This window comes from Pyricularia oryzae, chromosome 5 (genome assembly GCF_000002495.2).
Source record: "Pyricularia oryzae 70-15 chromosome 5, whole genome shotgun sequence".
NCBI classification, from domain to species: Eukaryota; Fungi; Ascomycota; class Sordariomycetes; order Magnaporthales; family Pyriculariaceae; genus Pyricularia; species Pyricularia oryzae.
In genome coordinates, this window is record NC_017852.1 from 830,795 (window position 1) to 850,301 (window position 19,507).

Consider the following 19,507-nt stretch of genomic DNA (forward strand, 5'->3'; position numbering starts at 1 on the left):
CCAACTACGCTCGGCCTAAGCAGCCAAGCGTGATCCACTTGCCTACCCATGTCCACAAGAGTCAGTCATGTGCATGGGCAATCGACATCATCCACCTGGTCGGCTGTCAGCTCCTGGAACGGAATGTTGCTTTTTTCTCATTGCCTTTGTTTGAACCTGTCCATCCCGCCCAATTCTCTCGACCTGACACATACAGAAACGACCAGAGCAGCAACATCATTCATCACCGTCTAGACGTATTGATCCTCTCTGCACATCTTTCTGTCTGTCTCCCGGTACTCCTCTCGTCGAGCCGGACCTTCGACTCGCTTCTATCTGCCCAGACCTACGAAGTACGTCGACCCGTGCTCCACTGTGGACCTTCTGTAAAGGCGGTAGAAAAAACCGACCTTATCACCACCGAACGTACCCCTCCCAGCTACGGCTGCAACGTACGCTGAACGACAAAGACAAGGTCTACACTGTGAAAACAACTTTAGGAGATTTGCAGTCTCTCACCGGACTGTTTGATCGATTGTGTCCAGCTCCACGAGACAAAGGAGCCAAGAAGAAAGAGAAAAAAAACCACACCACACTTAATCATCGATCGGATGGACGGCCCTACGCAGTCCAACAAAAACATGAGCTCAGAACCGGCCGAGCAGCTCCTCGATGCCTTCAAGGCCGCCGCCCTTTCGGTGACGAGGTTATACAAGAACTCGACCGCCGCTAACGCAAAGGCCCGGTCCGACGGCTACCAGGACTGTCTCGATGACCTGCTTGCCTTCCTTGATAAGGAGAGCATTGGCCTTGGCGATGGCGAGGGCTGGAAGATCCGCCAGTGGGCTACAGAGCGGCTGGAGGGAGGCGGCGGTGACACTGGTGGCAACGGAGCCCAGCAGTCAATGGAGAGCGAGGACGATGCCGACAAGGCCGATTCAGCTTCATCGCCCGAGATGCAGCGTTCCACCGTCTTGACGCCAACTTTCGCCCCCGTGGTGACTCCCGCGGTTTCGAGGACAGATTCTGCACCGCCATCTATAACGAACTCGATAGCATTACCACCGAGGACAACGACATCGACGCCTGCGGCATCGGAACAGATGCCTTCTTACTCGACGACGCTTCCTACGCAAGACACGTTTACGTTTCAATCGACTGTTCCCTACCCGCAGGAACCAAACCTAAATATCGAATCACTGGACTTGTCCGACGCTAGAACCCACGAGGGCAACGGTCAACCGCCAATCTTTCCCCCGCAACAGCAAACATCAGTAATGTCACCGGCGCTGGCCGCCTCGAGGACGTCGAGGGGTCGACACGGCAGCAGCACGACCAGGCCAGGAGGAAGGAGTCGGCTAGGCAAAGGAGCCGGCCAGAAGCGGAGGATCGGCGACGACCTGGCAGACATCTTTAACATTGGAAGTCTGGGGTACAACGGCAAGGATTTTTTCGGCGGCTCGAAGAGGAGTAGGCTCAACTAAAGCCTGCTAGTGGTGGAAACACCTAACAAGGGAAAGGGTAAAGGGAAACACACACGGGGACTGATGACATATATCATGTTACGGCGCTACTTGCACGACGGGGAAGCATACTCGCCTGTCAAATTTGGGAGGAGTCGGGGCTGGGTCTGGCGCATATCATGGGGAGTTCTTATCGAGGTCTTTGTAACTTTTTTTTTTCCTCTCTTTACTTTTTTCTTCACGGGATGGGGTTGGGCATTGATGTACAGCGGTCAGCCCTTCTTTTTTCAAGTTCTGGCTTTTGGTGGTTCTTTTTATTACGATATTCGAACGGCGTAGGGATTAACGATTCAAGGGGGGGAGAGTTACAGTGGGAAACCGGTCGCCTTCTCCCCCGACGCAAGCCAGCTGGGGTTTGTTTTCCTTTGTTTGAATATCTTTGGGGAGGGGCATAGACGACGGGACTACTTTTCGATGAGCCACTTATACCAATAGCATAGGACAACAAACCACACAGGCAATGTCAGCACATGCCTGTGAGTTGGATCCATGTTCGCTCTGATGGAGATAATGTCTTGACGTGATGCAACTTTTTTTGGTAAGGGCTAAACTCACAGCTACTATGGATATAACTGGTTTTGTGTGAGTCAGTGGGTTGTTCTCCGAGACTTGAAAGGCAGCTGCTCCGCCTCGCCGTCTCTGAACCTATACCGAGCTTGTTCTACAGCAGTATAATGTGCGGGGTCTCAACAACTATTCTCTCCACTTGTGACTTTCGGTATCGAGAATGACTGAGGAAAACGGGCAATAGAAATAAGCCAAAACGAACATGGGTGCTAAGTAGATAGGAAAACAATTATGGCCTGAATGCGTGTGTTTCTGCTTATCGCCTGCTAATACGCCAGGGGCTGATGTGTGAATATTTGGAAAATCGTAATATACGCTTCTGGGAATATATGTGGTATTACGTTGCAATGTAGGTCATGGTTGAACCTAACATTCTCTTGGAATCGCGAAGGCAACATAGTTTGTAGCGTTGATATCTCGTGTCTCTAGTTTTCCAGTGGTCAACTTCACGACAACTACACCTGGAACTAGTCTAGCCAGGCCTTTTCTTAAACACCGACGTTGATTCCATCTAACCATTGTCGACAAAGCGCAAAGCATCTCGCGTTCCTAATTTGAACATTAATAATTTCTGAGACGAAAGACCAATCAAACTGTTCAAGCGACAAAAGAAAACTACATACAATTTCAGTCATTCCAAGAGTAAGGTCAAGGATCGATATCTCGTGTTTGTGACCACCTTCGGCTCGGGCCTCGCCGACCTTGATATGCGACCTCCCCGAGACATTCAGAAGAAATTCTCGCCTTTGCCCAGACGCCAGCGGCCGCAAAGCGACCAATGTCCCCTGGGGTTCCGACGGGCAACACAAACAAACTAAACCTGAAACCCACCGCCGCGATCCTAGATGATCGACAAAGGAGGTCCTCCAGCGCGCGATAAATTTTATTTTGTCTTGCTACGCCACTGAACGCCACGAAGGTGCATGTTGGTATGAAGTGGCAGCAGGACGGCAAGGAGCAGAGTGGTCAGCAGATGTTGGTTGCGCATGCAAGCGGCCACGGAGCGTCGTCCACACTCTTTATGTTGTCTCGGTGTACAGCTTCTTCTTCCCGCAGTGTGCTTCCATCTTCTTGTCGCAGATTGATGCCCGCCTCGGCGTGCTATTGAAGATTGTCACAGAATATGGAATTTTGGCTTCGTATAACTTGCTTTTTTTTTCGTGCTTGGATCTGTTGGAGGTTGAATCTTGGCATTTTATGAGACTGATAAGGTCATGTTTGGTTGCACCCATAGGCGAGAATAACTCTTCTATTATGGCCAAGGGGACATGTTTACTCTGTTTTTTTTATACAGCCTTGACCGTTGCTGGGACCTCCTGCCAGCATGATTACTACGGCGGGAAATCTTCATTGAGGATCACCAGCCCAGCCTAAATTTACTTGGGTATCCATCGGTCCAAACCCAGCTGGATTACCATGATGTCCCCATGTAATAATAGCTATTATTTGTCTTTCTTTTGTCGACGGACAGTACGGCTTGTCATGATTTGCAATTCTTATCACCAAATACTGTTGACGTTGAGTTCTTGTTCGGTTCCCCCCCTGAAGCTAGCCACAACAATCTGTAACCAGGCAGGGCACAACAACAACAACAGGAAGCAAATGAATGGTATAAAATAATATTGAGATATTACGGTATTTAAGAAACGAAATCAAGTTTGTCGTTGCGCCACAGCTTCCGCTACGGCAGTTTGCTTTCCCCATACTGACACTGTCCCAGCACTATGTGTAGTGGATGGGATAAAGGGCGGACTCCCAAATCACCAACATCGTCTTGATATTCACCTGGCAGTTTGTTCTGCAACGGCAAAGAAAGCGGCCGCCGATCATCCCTTCTGGGGGCACCGAGTCGGTCAGGCTTTCCAACGTCCGTCGTCTCTCCGGGGCGGACAACGAAGATTGATGGACAGAAGAAATAACTACATACATCGGCGTCGTTTTACGTATTCATTTACTGAACAGTCGTCGGTGTCGTCCAGGAGGCGTTCGACCGCGGCATGGCCCCAAAAGAGTTCGGCCCGACAGCGTCGACATCGGGCGTGGCGGAGAGTGGCTACTCGATGTTCATAGTTGAGGTTGGTCGGCCCAAGATTCAGCGGGGGCTGGTGATGAGGATATCGGGGCCGGCGGGGATGACGATGAAGCCGCGGTATCAGAGGGACCTATCGGTACTACCTAACACAAGGTGTGAATGGCTGGCTGAGGGTTGATCAATGGAGATCAACTACCTACGACTCTACAGCTCTTGGTCGGAGAGAATCCCCCGGCTCGTGGTTGGGAGAGTAGGTCTACTTCGCAGCAGGTACCCGATTCGGCAGAATAGTAACTATTAGTGCCTCATCGACACATGTACGTGGTATAACCGCAGGCTTCACCTCGGTCAGTATCAGCCCGCCAGTCTAACTGACAGATGCGCACTGACGTGCCGTCTCTCCATGTGGGGGATGTCGGCGCCATGTGGTCCGAAAGAAGCACCAAGCTAGTATTCATGGACAAATGACAGATGAGAAGACAGGCTTGAACCAACAGGCAGGTCTTGGCAGGCTAGGGGTTTTTGGCCAAGTAAAGCTCGTGTGCACTGTAAAGAAGGACTTTTGTAATTTTGTCAACTAGTGCCGTTAATGCCGCCCCCATTCATAACCTAGGAAATGATGAAGAGAGAGAGAGAGTGTGTGTGTGAAGGAGAAAACACAAACATACCCTGCATGACATGCGGTAACACCCAGAGTTGGGGCAAACGTGGGACCAGCACGAGTCGTTGCGCCCGAACCGCGGGTGCAATCGCGGCTACTGTACAGTAAATTACATAGTACCTCGATCCCTGAAAGTTCCAGGGTGTGGACTTGTTGTCCCACTCTCTATGCAATCTTGCTTTTCGTCGTGTCGTATTCAAGAGGACCTAATCGTGCCATTAAAGGAAGAACTTTGGGGTGATCGCTCAGGCAGAGAAAACCCAGGGAAGCTTCCAGTTGGTTTTGCAGCCCAAAAAGACAGCGTACAGAAGGTACCTGGTTTGCGGGGCCAGCGGGCTCCAGGTAATCTGTACCATAGTAGAGTGCACTGAAATCCAACATCCCTGGATCGGTTGGAAATGCCGCATCTCCTCCGGCGTTGCCTGGCAGGCAAAAGGCCTTCATTGTACCCGAGTAGGACGCTCGGTCGATCTCAACCGTGGAAGGCAAGGGTTCCCAGGGGAACTGGCGAGCATTGGCAGGTCTTGGGAAGAGGATCGTGGCGGGCGAAATAGCGGGCGAAAAAGCCAGTTTTTTTTTTTTTTTTTTTTTTTTTTTTTTTTTTCACTTGGTGAGATTGCCGACCGCAAGTTACGTTACCGTGGTATAGAAAAGTAAAGTTATACTAGGAGGTTGGTTAGTCGTGCATATCGAGATGTAGCGGAATGCCTACCGGGTCGCACAAAGGTTGGGCTGCAGCCACGGTCCTGGGCGCCCAGCTGAAGTGGTTTTGTTTTGTGCATTTCGAAGCGTCTTGTCAGTGTTATTAATCGCTAGAAAGACTAGGGAAGGTTGTCGTGGCGTAACCAAGTGTGAGAGATTCAAAGAATGGAAAGGCTATTAATGCACATAACAAATTTTGTATTAGTTATGGAACTATTTCTAGGCTGAATATATTTCTATCAAAATGTATTACAGCACAAACTGTCATCGCAATTAAAGTTGTACCTATTGCCAACCAGGTACGTACTCCGTAACCCGACAAACAGCTTCCAGATATGGAAAGTCGCTGCTGTCCTCGATTCGACCAGGATATTTTTCTCGGTTGCCGCTAACCGCTTGGAGCTAAAACGACAAATTAACAATGCTTGACATGCAAAAAAGCTCAAGTCACCGCTACCCTACCTTGCCTGCCTACCTACCGAAAAAGCCGCGGTATTACTTTGACAGAAGCCCAATGACTTACTTTTTGTTTTGGGTAGTACCAATAATTTATACGAGCAACTCAACGTTGTGTCCAAGTCCGTATGGAGCTGTTCTTGCTTTTTTTCTCAATGCTCGGGTAGCATTTCCAATGGCGGCTGGGCCAGCTCTCCCCACCCGTAATGGTTCGCCAAACTGGACTGCTCACCCGGAAACGGAGCAAAAAAATAGTGGCTCCCACTTGGACATGGTCCCTGTCTATAGTAGCACCTTTATCAACCATAGACGATATTGGAATTTCATTTTCCAAAACCCCCTTCCCGCACGATGCATGGGGCAAAAGCGAGAGAGGAGAGCCACCTTGATCCTGGTCTAGACTAGCACGGGTAGCAACCAGAGCAAGGCAAGGGGGTGTCACAATGGGGGAGCTTTGACACTTTTGTTGTACTAATTTGTTTGATTAATTTTTCCTAGTGTTGGGTTATTTTGTTTACTAGAAAATATATCTTTCCCGCTTCTCGCCGTTCTTGCGGCTCTTTTTGGGCTGGGCTCTCTCTCTTTTTACTCCTTAGCTCCGGCCACCACTTTAATCACGACCGTTTACGACGACGACGACACTCGCTCCTGTCTCCACCAGCATTTCCAAAACCGCTTCGTTTGGTATTCCACTATCTCAGTGCTCCTGCCATTTTTAATCAAACTCTCTCTACCATCCTAAACACACCAGTCAAAATGAAGAGCTCCTTCGTCCTCCCCTTCGCCCTTCTGGCCGCCACCGTTGCCGCCCAGGACCCGTCCTGCGGTGCTACTTACATTGTAAGCTATTTCCACACCTTCTGGGCTAGCACCGGCGCAATGCTCGACCGTGGCAGACAACTAACAACAAACCAACAAATAGGTTGACGCCTGCTTGACTGGCGAGAAGGCCAAGTTCAACGCCTGTGAGGACAAGGACTGGGGCTGCAAGTGCGCCAGCTACGAGGCCATCGTGACCTGCTTCAACAACGTAAGTTTCTCACTGCAACCCTCAATCACACCACCACAAGCCAACGGAAAACCGCTCATATTCTGACACTTTTTGATCTCTCTCTTCTCAGTGCCCCAACGATCCCCGCAAGACCTCCGAGGAGGGCCAGAAGAGCATCTTCTGCGGCTACAACTCGCAGTTCCCCTCGTCGACCACCACGGCTTCCATCGCCGCAGCCACCGGCGCCTCCACCACCGCAGCTGCCGCCACCACCAGCTCCAGCTCCACCGGCAGCTCCACCGCCGCTCAGCCCTCGCAGACCGGTGCCGCCGCTGACCTCGTCATGAATGCCGGTGGCATCCTGGCCGTCGTCGCTGCCGTCGTCGTTGCTGTCTTGTAAAAAAAATGACAGGGCAATCAAACTAATGAAGCTAAAAAAAATTCACGAAAGACAAAAAACATGGATGGCACGACAAATGAGATTTGATTTACAAAAAGCAAAACACATGGTTCCAATAATACGGGAACACAGAAGAAGGCTAATGGCTAATACGAGGTTTCTGGGGTCGTGTTGACGTTAATATATTCCCACCTTAATTTACGTCAAATCCCCCTCCCTCGTATTCCCTACACCTTTGAATAATGACAGCACCCCTCTGGGGGTGTTGGGATTCAGAATCCGGAGAAATCACCTCGGTATTCTCTGCCGGTTTCGGCGACGGAAAACTTTTTTTCAAGATACTGGAGAGAGACACGGACCTGTGAGAGCGAGGCACAAGTCAACATATTTATTATACCTTGCTTATTTAGTCTTGTCCGGTAGATAATGATATCCACGGCGTGTTTAACATTTTGATTCGCTCACATACACGCGTTAGATGTTTGCAGAGTGAATTAAACAAATAAGCTTACGATTCAATTTCGGTTGCCTTGACAATCTTTAAACGCAAATGTTTCAAATGTTCGAGCTAATCAATCTGCTTGCTCATGTATAGAATAAGCATCCTTTTCCAGCACAGTTAAGCCCAAGCCTCTGTATGACTGGCCCCCCGTAAACCTCTCTGTCATTGTCATCTCTTGTTGAGTCGTGTAGAAACTTCAGACATCCAGGATCCGTCTGCAGTATCTTTGCAACTCCATTTTCATCAAACTCATATGCACGTTGACAGACTGTACCAGTACAAATCAAACAATCGAAGCTGAAAGTAGGAGAACCTAGTTGAGTATTCGCTCGACCATCCTCAAAGTTTCATTTATGTACAAGTAATCCCGACGTCAAATGAACGCCAGGCCGCATTAATAATTTGTATAAACAGTGAAAAGTTTGGTATGAGGACCCTCAATAACGTGTTCCTCGAGAGCGACGGAGAAGGTCAAGTACAAAAATACGAGTTCAAGAGCTCATCACATCAGGGCAAAACGTCCCTGGCGTCTCCTTGCACGCGCGACTGCTGCCGTGAGCTATTCTTCCTCCGCCGGCCTTCTTTCCCGGCACCTCGTACAGGGCTCACAAATGTCACGTGTCTGGCTTCCTCTTTCTTCAGGTTGACCGCCGACGAGCCCTTGCCGATCACGCGCGCCGCCAGGTCGTGTTCGTCCTCGAGTTTTATCTCGGTGACTGAATCCTGATCCATGCTATCACTGACGTCCGACGAGCTACCGTCGTCCGAGTCATCGTACTCGCTATCATCGCTAACAAGGGACGGTGCGTTATTGCTGACCAGAGTGTTGGGGCTCAATTCGACGTCCATATCGTCATCGAAAAGGACCGCCGGCTGTGAGACTTCTGTTGTAGGCGTAGCTATGGGTGTATCCAGTGTCATGTGAGTAGAGCATCCCTTGGCACCGTTGGCGCAAGGCGCTGATGCGGAAGCAGCTGGAGCTCTCGCCGGCATGCGCATGACGCCCGGAGTGCGGCTGACAGCGGGACCAAACTGAGTCTTGGCAGCTTCCTCGCCCTCCTCCGAGTCTTCGTCATCATCAGCCATGTACATATCCGAGATATCTTCTTTAGTTTTGGCGTCTGCTACATGCAGACCTAAGTCGATGCTCAATTCTTTGCGCATCAACAACCGAGAAAGGTGCGGAGCCTCAGGTGCGCTGACGGAAGAACTGCCAGTCGACCTGTGCTCCGTCTTGGTGGAAGAGGCCTGTGGCACTGGGAGAGGCAACTTGCGCTCAGTGTAGGACTTGAGAGCGGCGTCCAAGCGAGTCTCGAGAGAAGCAAAAGCTTCTTGTTCTGACATATCTGTCCGAGCAAAAGTGTGAACCAGGCCAGAAGCCGGAACCGCGGGTGAAGGCCCTGCTCCAACTACTCGATCCTCAGTGGCGCTCGCTGCACTGGGCCCTGCACTGGAGCCAGTGGCAGCGAGACCGCCAGTGACACCGGATCCGGCTACTTCATCGACTTCGATTGGGTGCCCACAGTGAACTGCAGCCTCCTCGTGGCTCTTGTAATCCCGCTTATGAGCAATTCGACAATGATTGATAAACCCTTGGGTGCTACTGAAGTTCTCGCGGTGACAGTCGACACATACAAGCTTGACCGTTTTCCCGTCGGAACGTTTCAAGACACAAGGCGCCTTCTGCTTCGGTTGGGCGTAACCTGTGTTGAGTGAATGCAGCTTGGAACCCGCAGACGCTCGAGCGCCGCGAGAGTTACCCGGAGCGACGCTTTCACCAACGCTGTTCCTTGTCGTCCTACCTTCAGTCGCACTCACTGGCGCGCTGGCCTGGCCGCCCAGTCCCTGCCAGGCCGGCAGAAGGCCATCGAACTTGGGATCAGGGATGAGCCACTTGGCATAGTGGCGCGCGTAGGGGCCGTCTACTACTCCATAGGGGGCGGCCCACTCCGGCACCGGTTCGCCGGGACGCTTGCGCATGGCAGGGCCCTTGCCGCTGCTGATGTCCAGCATCTGTTCGGGTGTGGGACACGTGACGGGGTAAGGGATCAGGTGACATCTGCGCAACTGCTCAAGAGCGATCTGGCATTTGGCCAGCTCCTGGTCTATTAACCGCAGCTCATTGTGCTTGTTCAGTATTTCCAGGCTGAGTTGAAACTGAATAACACCTTGGACCTGCCTAGTGTCAGGGCTTGGTTGGTCAGTCACACCCCCAGCGACTGCGGGTATGCCGGCCACCGCGGGCTCCGGCGCCTCGCAGGGCGCGCCGACATCATCTGCGGGAGGCGTTATGTCGCGCGACTCGATCTTGGTACGCTTATTAGGAAAGGCAAGGGGCGAAATGTCGACACTTGATATTTTCCTCTTGAGTTTTTCTGGGCTTCGGAAAGCTTTTGGGGCAGCAGTTGAGTCCAGATAGGCCTGCACTGGCTTTGCGAAAAGTGGCATAGGCAGGGTTGCATCCACTGTCTTTTCACTTCCCCTTGAATCTTTGGTCCAAAAAGCGAACATGGGTGAGAGAAGTGTCGAATTCACGATGATGCTTTGATCACCGTGTGTTGTTGGAGGTGATCCAGAGTTTTGCCGCCGGTGTGGTTGGTGATGGCGGTGACTTTGGGGGTTATTATACAGTTGGGGTGGACGATGTTGCAACGTATGAATAAATGAGTGATTTGAGCTAAATGTGGAGAGAGAAGGTGGTGGTGGTGCGACAAGATCGCCTTCAAAGTCGGGGTGGGTTTTGCGCAGTCTAGGCAAGCAGGCAGGCGCTGACGTAACTGAGCAGTCTCCCTACGTATGACCGAATAATCGTGGTGGCCCCAAGTGTGTTTTGTTGGTTCAAGTATGAAGGATGTGTGGCTGCAGCTCTAAAAAGAAAACCACAGATATAAAAGATGACAAACGCAGAGGCGGCTGCGCAGTAGGCAGCGGTGATGTGGCAAACCCAAAATACCGAGCGAGCCCAGGGTCGCGCTTCTTTGGGCCCAAAAGCGACGAAAGAAAAAAAATTCCGCCGAGCGCAAAAGTAGGCCAGCAAGGTGCGAGAACTAGTAAAAGCCTCGACGACCGATCAAATGTTATTAAAAGGGGTAGAAATGGGCAGAGGTGTGATTGCGCAGTGCAAAACAAATGAGTGCGCGAAAGTAAACGTGGAAAAAAGGTGAAAAGATAGAAAACAAAGAGCAGCTTTGGCAATCGGAAGGGGGAAACACAGGAAATTGCGCTGCAAAGTCGCGCGCTTTGTTATCCTGCTCGATCTGCTCGCTGTTGTTGCGGTTAGGAAAAAAAAAAAGTTGTTTGTTGCGGGTTGAGTGGGCGATTGACGGATTGTCAGATCAAGAGTGGGAGGCAGGCAAGGCACGAATGGGAAATGCAAGGGAACCGGGGGGGTGTGCGGCCTGGGTTTGGGACGTGCTTTTCTGATAGTGGTCGCAATGACTGACAATCAGTGTATGATTCGAGGAGGTGTGGGTGATGGGATGTGAGTGGGAAGAGCTGTGGTAAGAGCGAAAGTGGGAATTTCCTTTCCGCTTGGCCCGTTTGCTTTGGGGGCAACGCCAACAACAAGGAAGGGGCCTGTCGGAGGTAGGTGGGTGGTATGCGACCTGATTGGCTGCAACCTGTCTTATGAAGTGGGTACTCCTGGAGGGCGTAAGCAAGGGGCCAACGACCTCTTGAAGATTTGAGATGAGGAATGGAGGGAGATGGATGAGATAGGATAGGACTGTGAACTTGTGTGACTCTTCGTTTTTTGTTTCCCATCTCCCTAAATTTCCAATGCGAACTATCGTCCACCCTTTGTGACTGGGCCCAATTAGAATGCAGATTTACTTTGTCAAGCAGCCAAGTTTTTGTCTAAATCTTTCGGTAGGTGGGAGTAAGCTGGTGGGATGCCGCCAAAATAGACATGCGCTTTGATTTGTTTATTCCTGCACATTGGCGGCGCCTGGCTGCTGCACAGCAACAAAGTGAACTTGAGTGGTTACGGACAGGTTTGCCGATCGGATCAAGTGTGACGCTGGTGCAGTACGTACCTATGCTAGCTATGGCAGGCAGTGATTGTCTTTTTTTCCCTCTCTCTTCAAATTCACCTAACAGGTTCCTTCAGTAGCCTACGGAGTAGGCTTGCTTGCCAAGCAATCAAGCCATACCGGTACAATAAGTACCTTGCCTTGTACGTACCTCGAGTTAGGGGTACCTACCATACAAGTACAATACATACGATAGTCGGTTTGGGGTGATAGATATTTCTTTTGTCTGTTCGTTAATTTTAGCAACTCGCTTGCGCCCACGCCTAAGCAAATCGCAATCGCAATCCAAGTCCCGTCACATTGCCGTCACATCGTAGCTCGAGACGATGCGATAACAATATGCGCAAAGCTTCCAGGCTCGGGTTCCAGAAGCCCATCTGTCCCCTGGATATCATATTTAAGCGGTACATACATAGTCCCGTCGGTGGATACAACTAGCCAGATTACCAAGGTCAAACATGCACTAGCTCGTCTCCATCCAACAGCGGCTGGCGGTCCCCGGTGGCCTCCCACTTGCTGAGTGGACACAAAAATGCGGATGGTTGTGGAACTGTGGAGGAGACAAGTTGGTGCTAATTTCTGGGCACTCGTAACACAGCATGTCTCGGGCATGCACCATGGCGTTATTTGGTGCTGAGCATTTTGTTATACCTTGTTGCCTCCTTATGGTGAGATGGTGGAAAACTTTGTCGCTATGATATTTCTCTGCATTATCTGGTCTGGTCTTGTACCTGTTTCCATCTACTCGCGAACTTGCTAGGCACCGGATACGAACAAGGTACCTTGTAGGTTTACTTACTTTACTACCACTTGCTTGACTCCTCGATACCGCCCCTCAATTCTAAACAGTAAAAATCTCCCTAATATCGACTGAACTCTGCCGGGGTGTTGGAAGTCTATTTGGGACCCTTGACACACTGTTACGCGTGCCATGACAGCTTCCCCCATTCGTAAAGCTTGCAAGAGTCAGTTTCGATGCATGGAATCTCGGAAACAGTACATGTTCTGACGCTTTGATTGATTTGCCATCCGTGCACCAGAAGGTCTTCTTTGCTTTTAAATGCAAACATGGAAGCCTCGTAAAGTGGGTCCCGCGAAACATGCCGTCGCAAACATGGCATTCCACCCATGGATTATGCCCGATGGGCCAAGGCCAAAAAGACCAGGCTTGCCCGTCGCGGCTCCACGGCTGGGCATATTGTAAACAACTATCATTCGTTTACTACTACTACCTATGGAGTATATAGACCTCAGTTAGCATCACTGATATTGACATTTATGGCTTCCCACTCCTCACACCTTTATTTTGCAGCTGCATTAAGCAATGCGTTTGTGTTTTGTAAAGTGCTACTTTGGGCACCACATTAACGATTGATGTACGTTTTGCTTGTATTGACCTCGTCTTGGCTAGGATACCTTCAAAACGTGTTGAAGCATGAACTCCATATCAAAGTAAAAGGTAACATGTTATACGAAGCAAATGTGCGCTGGCTTGCTGATTGGATGGCAGCTGGATGCGCTTTGGTCGTGACTTTATCCCGCAAATCTACTTTATTGGGAATACCTCGTTCTGACTCGCCTGTGGTTCGGCGATTCTTTTCTTCATGACTCTTGAGTTCGCCTTCGCGCGCTCTTTTGCTACCTTAAAAGGGCTGGCGGGCTGCGCGGATACGAAGGATAACCTAAGGTACGCACATATAGCTTTGTTCGGATCCGGAGATTTGTATAATCCACGCTGCATGTCTACGCATTATCCATCCGAATCGTAAGAACATCTATTCTTAATCTGGACTTTGTTGTTTTCTCCCTTTGGTCTCCGTATCAAAACAAATGTGAGCTTCGATATCCTTTTGGATGCGTGGCACAATTACAAGATACATGTTTGTTCGCGACGAGGTAACTTGCTCAGAGATCAAACTTTATTTAGGTTTCCCCAACGACGTTCGCAATACACTAGGTACTTACGTACCGTTGAGTTCAACCTTATGTGGCGCAGCATTTGCCGCGCTTGATGGTTTTTTTTCTGCAGCAACATGGTGTGCAGTAGGTAAGACATGCCAGACTATTGCTGACTTCAGAACACATGACTTAACTGAAAATTGCCACGCCTCTTTATAATATATCTATCCAGATAAGCGCGCGTATATAAATACTCAAGCTGTAATAACAGGTGTAAAAAGGCGCTATATGCCAAGCAAGTCTCAGAGCCGACTACCTCGATTATACCCCTGATCTTTGGTGGATGGACCTCGTGATGACGGGAGGAGAAGCCCATGCGGTGGTACCTTGTTTACCTAGCGAAGTATTTCTTTGTCCGTCCTGGACCCGATCTTCCTTTCGACTCAAGGGAGCACTCGAATCCTCACTGTTGATACAACCTATACTGTTGCCTGAGAGTAGAACGAAATGTGTAAAGGAAAGGTGGCGGTGGAGCGAGATGCGGCTACAGACATCTGCATCCTAATTTTTTTTGGAAAGAAAAAGGTTCAGCATTCTAAAGAATAGCAATATTTTCTATATTATTCGAATTTTTCCATTTGGTCGTTATCATAAAAAGGTGATTGGTAGATACCTACCGGTATTTATGAACATCCAAGGGATGATATGTGCAAAGCTCACTGGCCTGAGCTGTACCTAGCTGACTGACGTAGTCTTATCGATAGATTTTTCAGGTGAACCCCACCCTCAGCCCTTCAGCTCCAGACGCGTCTGGTCATCAACAATTTCCCCAATTTGAGTGAAAGCCTGGGGGCTTGTTGATTTCAACTACCACGACGCAGACTGACAAAAATCAAACAACTACCATTTACCCACTGGATCAAGTCCACGATCATCGGAACCCGGTCGCCACTAGCCAGATACGAAATGGCAACAACCATGGCCATCATTCCCTCGACAGTTCCCAGCCAAGCCAAGCGAAAACAGCCGCCCGATGGCACAACTACCATTTCTTCCACGGACGATGCTACCACGAACAACAAGAAGCAGAGGACGGGGCCCAGTAATTCCCGGATCCCTTCCAGGCTGCCGCTAGAGCCCCATGAGGCCGTCCTGACCGAGCTGCGGCCCCGGTACGACATTGCTACCTTCTCAGTCATATCCTCAACTAGCATGTCCAAGCGGATCGAGCAGATCCTCACCCACCTCGGCCGATTCCACCCCTCAGACATGGCCGTCCTGCCCGGTGCTGCACTGCTACACGCCCGATCCAGAGATGCCGCCAAGATGGTGTCCTTGACAGAGCTTATCTGTCGCCGGATCCACGAGGAGGGTCAGAAGTGGTTCCAGTACAACAGGCTGTACGAGGTCGATGTCGAAGCTTCCGAAGAAACCACCGTAATTGAGGAGACGGTGCTCCGTGGTGTGTCTGACGACCTTGACGAGGATGGGTTCGAGATCGCAGCTACGGAGCGGGCAGTGGCTGCTCCAAATGTATTTGAGAGAGCAGTCATGGGTCGGCCCAAGACGGAGCATGCACTCTATATGAGTGTTTTCTTGTCAAGAGTGCCAATCCCGGAACTCAGGGCAAAATCCTTCATCACAGAGCAGACAAACTCTGCCGCAATCAACCAGCAACAAAGGCGAAATTTTGGCTAGTTATCTCTGGCCCGTCAACCACAATGAGCACACGAAGACATTTCTCCTCCCGAGGTTGCCCCCACCACGTTTTGCTTCCTAGTCAACATATTTTGTTGGCAAAGCTGCACTACTTTGGCTGTGCACACGATACGGACGGCCCTTACTCCATTACTTGGTGGGAGAGTTTTGACGAAAACCTTTTAATATTTGCATTGCATTTGGCGTTCAAGGAATGGACGTAGACATGATACCCGGCATCCGGAATGAGACATGAGGCAACCAAGGCTTTCTCACACATCTACAGCTAGCCTCTGGCTTTCTGGTTCCAGATAAACACAATGATCCTTCTGTACCTAATTAACACGACAGACTTGCCTTTTTTGCCACCACCCTAGCATTCAGTATATCCAAATATAACATGTCATGCTTTTTTCCCAACCCATGCATCGTCCCGTCGCTGGTATTTGTACAGTTCCGTAGCGTTCTAGGTATAAAGAACAACCTGGGTTATAAAGCCAAGCCAATTCCGCCCAACTCCATCCATCGCACGAGCAGTAAACCGTTTACACCTTCTTGTTCTTGTCATACGTGACCCTCAGCACAAAGTTGACCACGACGGCCAAGAACAAGATGATGGCCAGCATAGTCGGGCCGAACCTGTCGTCGAATCCTGCCTGGCCCCGCTTCCTGATGGTAGCCGCACGCCAATGGTATTGCCACAACGCATAACCCATGGTGAACATGGCGACCAGCGTGAACATGATGGAGGAGATGAAGGCCGGACGGTCACCAAAGTTGAGCATGCCGACGGCGAGGGCGCCCAGAACGACGGTGAAGTTGAGCCATGATAGGAAGGTTCGCTCGTTTGCGAAAAAGACCTTGGGCTCGACCCGCGTCGGGAGCGCGATCCGCTTGCCTGTGACGGACGAAGTCGTGGTATTGTTAGGAGAAGCTGTTCATCATTGATCGAACTGTGTGTGTCCCCAGGGGCTCAATTGATCTTACCCGGTGCGGTTTGAAGTAGCGGCTGGCTCGACATTGTCCCGATTGTTAAGTGGTCGTGTGGATGTTTCGAGGTGCGCGCGTTTCCCTAGACTGGCCGCGGATCGGGGCTGCGCTATGTTATTCTGTGATGCGCTCAAGGTTCCGGATCACGCCAGCCAGATTCACGGAGACTCAATTTGTCGCAAAGCGCAGACCCGAAGGAGAAAAATAATCGATTCAATTGCAAATCCTGATTTTGTACAAAAAAAAGGTTGTGTAAGGCCTTCCAAATGGGATCCTCCGACAGACCCAAGCGCCATGGGCTGAGACTGGGTCTCGAATTGGGAAAGCAGAGCTTTTGACCTCAGAGCGGGTATCTATCGTAGCTGCCCCCGCTTGGGTGCTACACGTGCTGGACTGATTGGCTTGAACGCCAAGGGAGCTCACGTGCCCCCTGCCTCAAGGTGGCTCCCGTTGCCCCGCAGCAAAATCTCTCCCACGCCTGACGAGGGGCGTTGTTTGTGTTTGGCTAAAGGTAAATGTTTGGTGGTCCGACGGTCCACAATTTCGGTTTGTTGACTTTGACTTTATGTTGTTGATCCAATGCGAGCCGACCGCACCGTTGCTTCTTGCATCCAATCTATCTGTCAGCCTTGTCAAGCCTCCTATCGGTACAAGCCTTGCCTTTTGTAACGTCCAGCACAATTATATCGACCTTTCGGTAGAGTTTTGCATTGTCAAGTAATACGTCGCGTGCCCACCTTGACTGTCACCATCAGACGACATCTTCCGTTCCAACCTACACCTTACTTGCAACTCCATCCGAAAACCACTCAAAAACAACACAATGGCTGCCCAGGGCCCATCTGTATGATCCCACTTACCACTGGCCGACCCAGACTTTGCCGCTTGTACTGACAGGTTCATAGCCCATCCCCACCAACCGCCTAAAGCAGATTGCCGCCGATGTATGTATTTTGGGCCTTACCGACGAAGCACGCTTCGTACACGCCTGCCTGTTGGATTCGCTATGAAGCCTCAGCTAACATCCCAAAAAAGGCCTGCAACGACGCAATCGGCAGCGCAGAGTTCTATGATCACGCCAAGACCGAGCAGTGGAACCACCAGATCATTGTACGTTTGCTGATCGGCTCCTGCCAGACCGCCTCCCAACATCACCGCGGGGGCACACGCAGCTAACCATAGACGCCATCACGTCGCGCCCAACAGAACACGATACTCAAGGCCGTGATCGCAGAGTCCCAGCCCTCCGACAGCACGACGCCCCCGCAGTTCAAGTTCGCTGTCAACAGCACCATCGTACAGCACCTGGTGCCGTCGTCAAAGCTGAACAAGCCCGCGGGTGGCGCGGACGACAAGCCTGCCAGCACTGCGACCAGCACGGACGGCAAACCCCACGTCGGCCGGAGGGGCATGCACAGCGCCACGGGAGCCTTCTGGAACGACAAGACGGACGGCATGTGGACGTACAAGCACGAGGGCGACGAGAGCAAGGGGATGGACGTTGTCGTCATGCTGATCTGGATTGCCGTATGAAAGAGTCAACTCCGACAGGTGTGGATATTAGGCGCGGTGCCATTTACGATGTGGGGGAAGCTACCATACGGGAGATTTGTTGCACTTCTGGCGTTTACGATGTGAAAAGTGATCAAGATCAAACGAAATGTTCTATCCTAAGCAACTGCGCAAGTTCCTGCTGTTAATTGTTTTTCGATTGTTGCACGGTTGTTAGATTAGGATTTTGTCTTTGTAATCATTTCTGGATTTTCTCAGAGATGGTCACTGGTTGACTGGCTACTTGCGACATTCTATTTAAGTCACCCAACTCACGGCACCAATTTGGCCCGTCCAGCACGAACGCATGAATGTTGATATTTTACCCCTGACCGCCGCCAAAAACAATAAGCACAGTGGGCCCATGGCGCGACCTCCGATCTCGCTCTATTGGGTCAGGGTCCCGCTGACGTCAATATTCTCACGTTGGCTACCATCCATCAGCACATTGTTTCCCAGATTAGACCCGGACGTGGCTTTCTTTCCGGCGCAATTTCTGAGCGGCCATTGTACAGCTTGACACCTACGTTAGGCTCTGATGTGTATCCTTCCGTCCGCCGACAAGACCTCACCTTGTCAGAAACGACCGGCGTGTCACAAAGGCCATCAACACGCATTACGAATATAATATTTAGTGTCATGGGCAAATGGTTACACCAGTACCTAATATTAATAGTCAACACCACATAAACTCGGGCTCATAGTGCCCAGTTGGCGTCTTGCTTTAGTCACGGCTATGTTTGTCGACTCAGCACGTTGCAGTGGACATTACCAAATAGGTGGTGATACAACGAGCATGTAGAAAACTGTTGGTTAAATGAGCATCCTGCTGGTCGTTCTCGCTCGACCTCACAGTGGACCTGCAATGCTAAGCACTCGCTTGGTTATCAATTGTCCAGATTCCTGCACCTATGCTTCGTTACACATAGTAATACCTAGAGCCCTGCCAAAGATTACTCCTTTAGAGATGATTGGGGTAATATGGTGATCATATCGGCGATCTCTGGGGTTTCGTGGGACTCTGTGCGTAACAAGTCGCACTAGCATGCGCAACCGACGTCAAGATTCATCAGCCTGCTGCTGTACCATTGATATACCGGTAGAAAATGCGAACCTAACCAACCCGGTAACTTGGTAGGCTTGAAACGCAACACTGGTAGCCTCATCTCGAGAGTATTGCCACTTGATGAGGCATCGGCCAAGACCAATGCAGGGTTTGGCCAGAAGATATCAGTTGAAGTGGTTACCCGTGATTGGAAAAGTCGGATATTCTATCCGGATAACTTGTCAAGTTGTCAGTGCAGATGGGCAAAGTGGTGTTTGCCCTGGATTATTTTGGGGATTAAACTGGAGTAATGACGTGCAACATCCACTGTCCGTGCTACGAACAAAGTGTTTCTAGGTGGTACCTTGTGCAAAATCGATAATCTCCGCCCTGGGGAAGTTGCGGAATGCCCGTACCCTACAATTTGGGATTTCTGCGCTGTATTTGGATAATTGCTCTCTACCGTTTGGAGTGATCGAA

The 19,507-nt window shown here is 50.5% G+C and overlaps 7 protein-coding genes across 7 annotated transcripts; 4 read left to right on the forward strand and 3 right to left on the reverse strand.

Moving 5' to 3' along the window:
• The first annotated feature begins 105 nt into the window (after positions 1-105).
• Positions 106-2,095, forward strand: MGG_01011 (uncharacterized protein). The gene has a single exon (XM_003717885.1). It carries the CDS (start codon positions 591-593, stop codon positions 1,461-1,463), a length of 873 nt encoding a protein of 290 aa, XP_003717933.1. The 5' UTR covers positions 106-590; the 3' UTR covers positions 1,464-2,095.
• A 1,925-nt stretch (positions 2,096-4,020) lies between these two features.
• On the reverse strand, positions 4,021-5,206 carry MGG_17329 (uncharacterized protein; the record flags this gene model as incomplete). The annotated part of the gene is made up of 5 exons (XM_003717886.1): positions 4,021-4,122; positions 4,302-4,395; positions 4,492-4,613; positions 4,770-4,856; positions 5,069-5,206. The coding sequence occupies 5 exons, from the start codon at positions 5,204-5,206 to the stop codon at positions 4,021-4,023; spliced, it is 543 nt and encodes a 180-aa protein (XP_003717934.1).
• A 1,068-nt stretch (positions 5,207-6,274) lies between these two features.
• MGG_01009 (uncharacterized protein) lies at positions 6,275-7,860 on the forward strand. Its single transcript, XM_003717887.1, has 3 exons — positions 6,275-6,760; positions 6,843-6,950; positions 7,042-7,860. Exons 1-3 carry the CDS (start codon positions 6,677-6,679, stop codon positions 7,309-7,311), a joined length of 462 nt encoding a protein of 153 aa, XP_003717935.1. The 5' UTR covers positions 6,275-6,676; the 3' UTR covers positions 7,312-7,860.
• A 275-nt stretch (positions 7,861-8,135) lies between these two features.
• Positions 8,136-11,171, reverse strand: MGG_01008 (uncharacterized protein). Its single transcript, XM_003717888.1, has one exon. It carries the CDS (start codon positions 10,322-10,324, stop codon positions 8,321-8,323), a length of 2,004 nt encoding a protein of 667 aa, XP_003717936.1. The 5' UTR covers positions 10,325-11,171; the 3' UTR covers positions 8,136-8,320.
• Positions 11,172-14,565: 3,394 nt separating this feature from the next.
• Positions 14,566-15,864, forward strand: MGG_01007 (uncharacterized protein). The gene has a single exon (XM_003717889.1). It carries the CDS (start codon positions 14,710-14,712, stop codon positions 15,439-15,441), a length of 732 nt encoding a protein of 243 aa, XP_003717937.1. The 5' UTR covers positions 14,566-14,709; the 3' UTR covers positions 15,442-15,864.
• On the reverse strand, positions 15,612-16,762 carry MGG_01006 (vacuolar transporter chaperone 1). The gene is made up of 2 exons (XM_003717890.1): positions 16,429-16,762; positions 15,612-16,339 (listed from the first exon to the last, which is right to left on the reverse strand). Exons 1-2 carry the CDS (start codon positions 16,460-16,462, stop codon positions 15,987-15,989), a joined length of 387 nt encoding a protein of 128 aa, XP_003717938.1. The 5' UTR covers positions 16,463-16,762; the 3' UTR covers positions 15,612-15,986.
• Positions 16,763-16,941: 179 nt separating this feature from the next.
• MGG_01005 (uncharacterized protein) lies at positions 16,942-18,344 on the forward strand. The gene is made up of 4 exons (XM_003717891.1): positions 16,942-17,275; positions 17,337-17,375; positions 17,467-17,541; positions 17,638-18,344. The coding sequence occupies exons 1-4, from the start codon at positions 17,255-17,257 to the stop codon at positions 17,962-17,964; spliced, it is 462 nt and encodes a 153-aa protein (XP_003717939.1). The 5' UTR covers positions 16,942-17,254; the 3' UTR covers positions 17,965-18,344.
• The last annotated feature ends 1,163 nt before the right edge of the window (positions 18,345-19,507 follow it).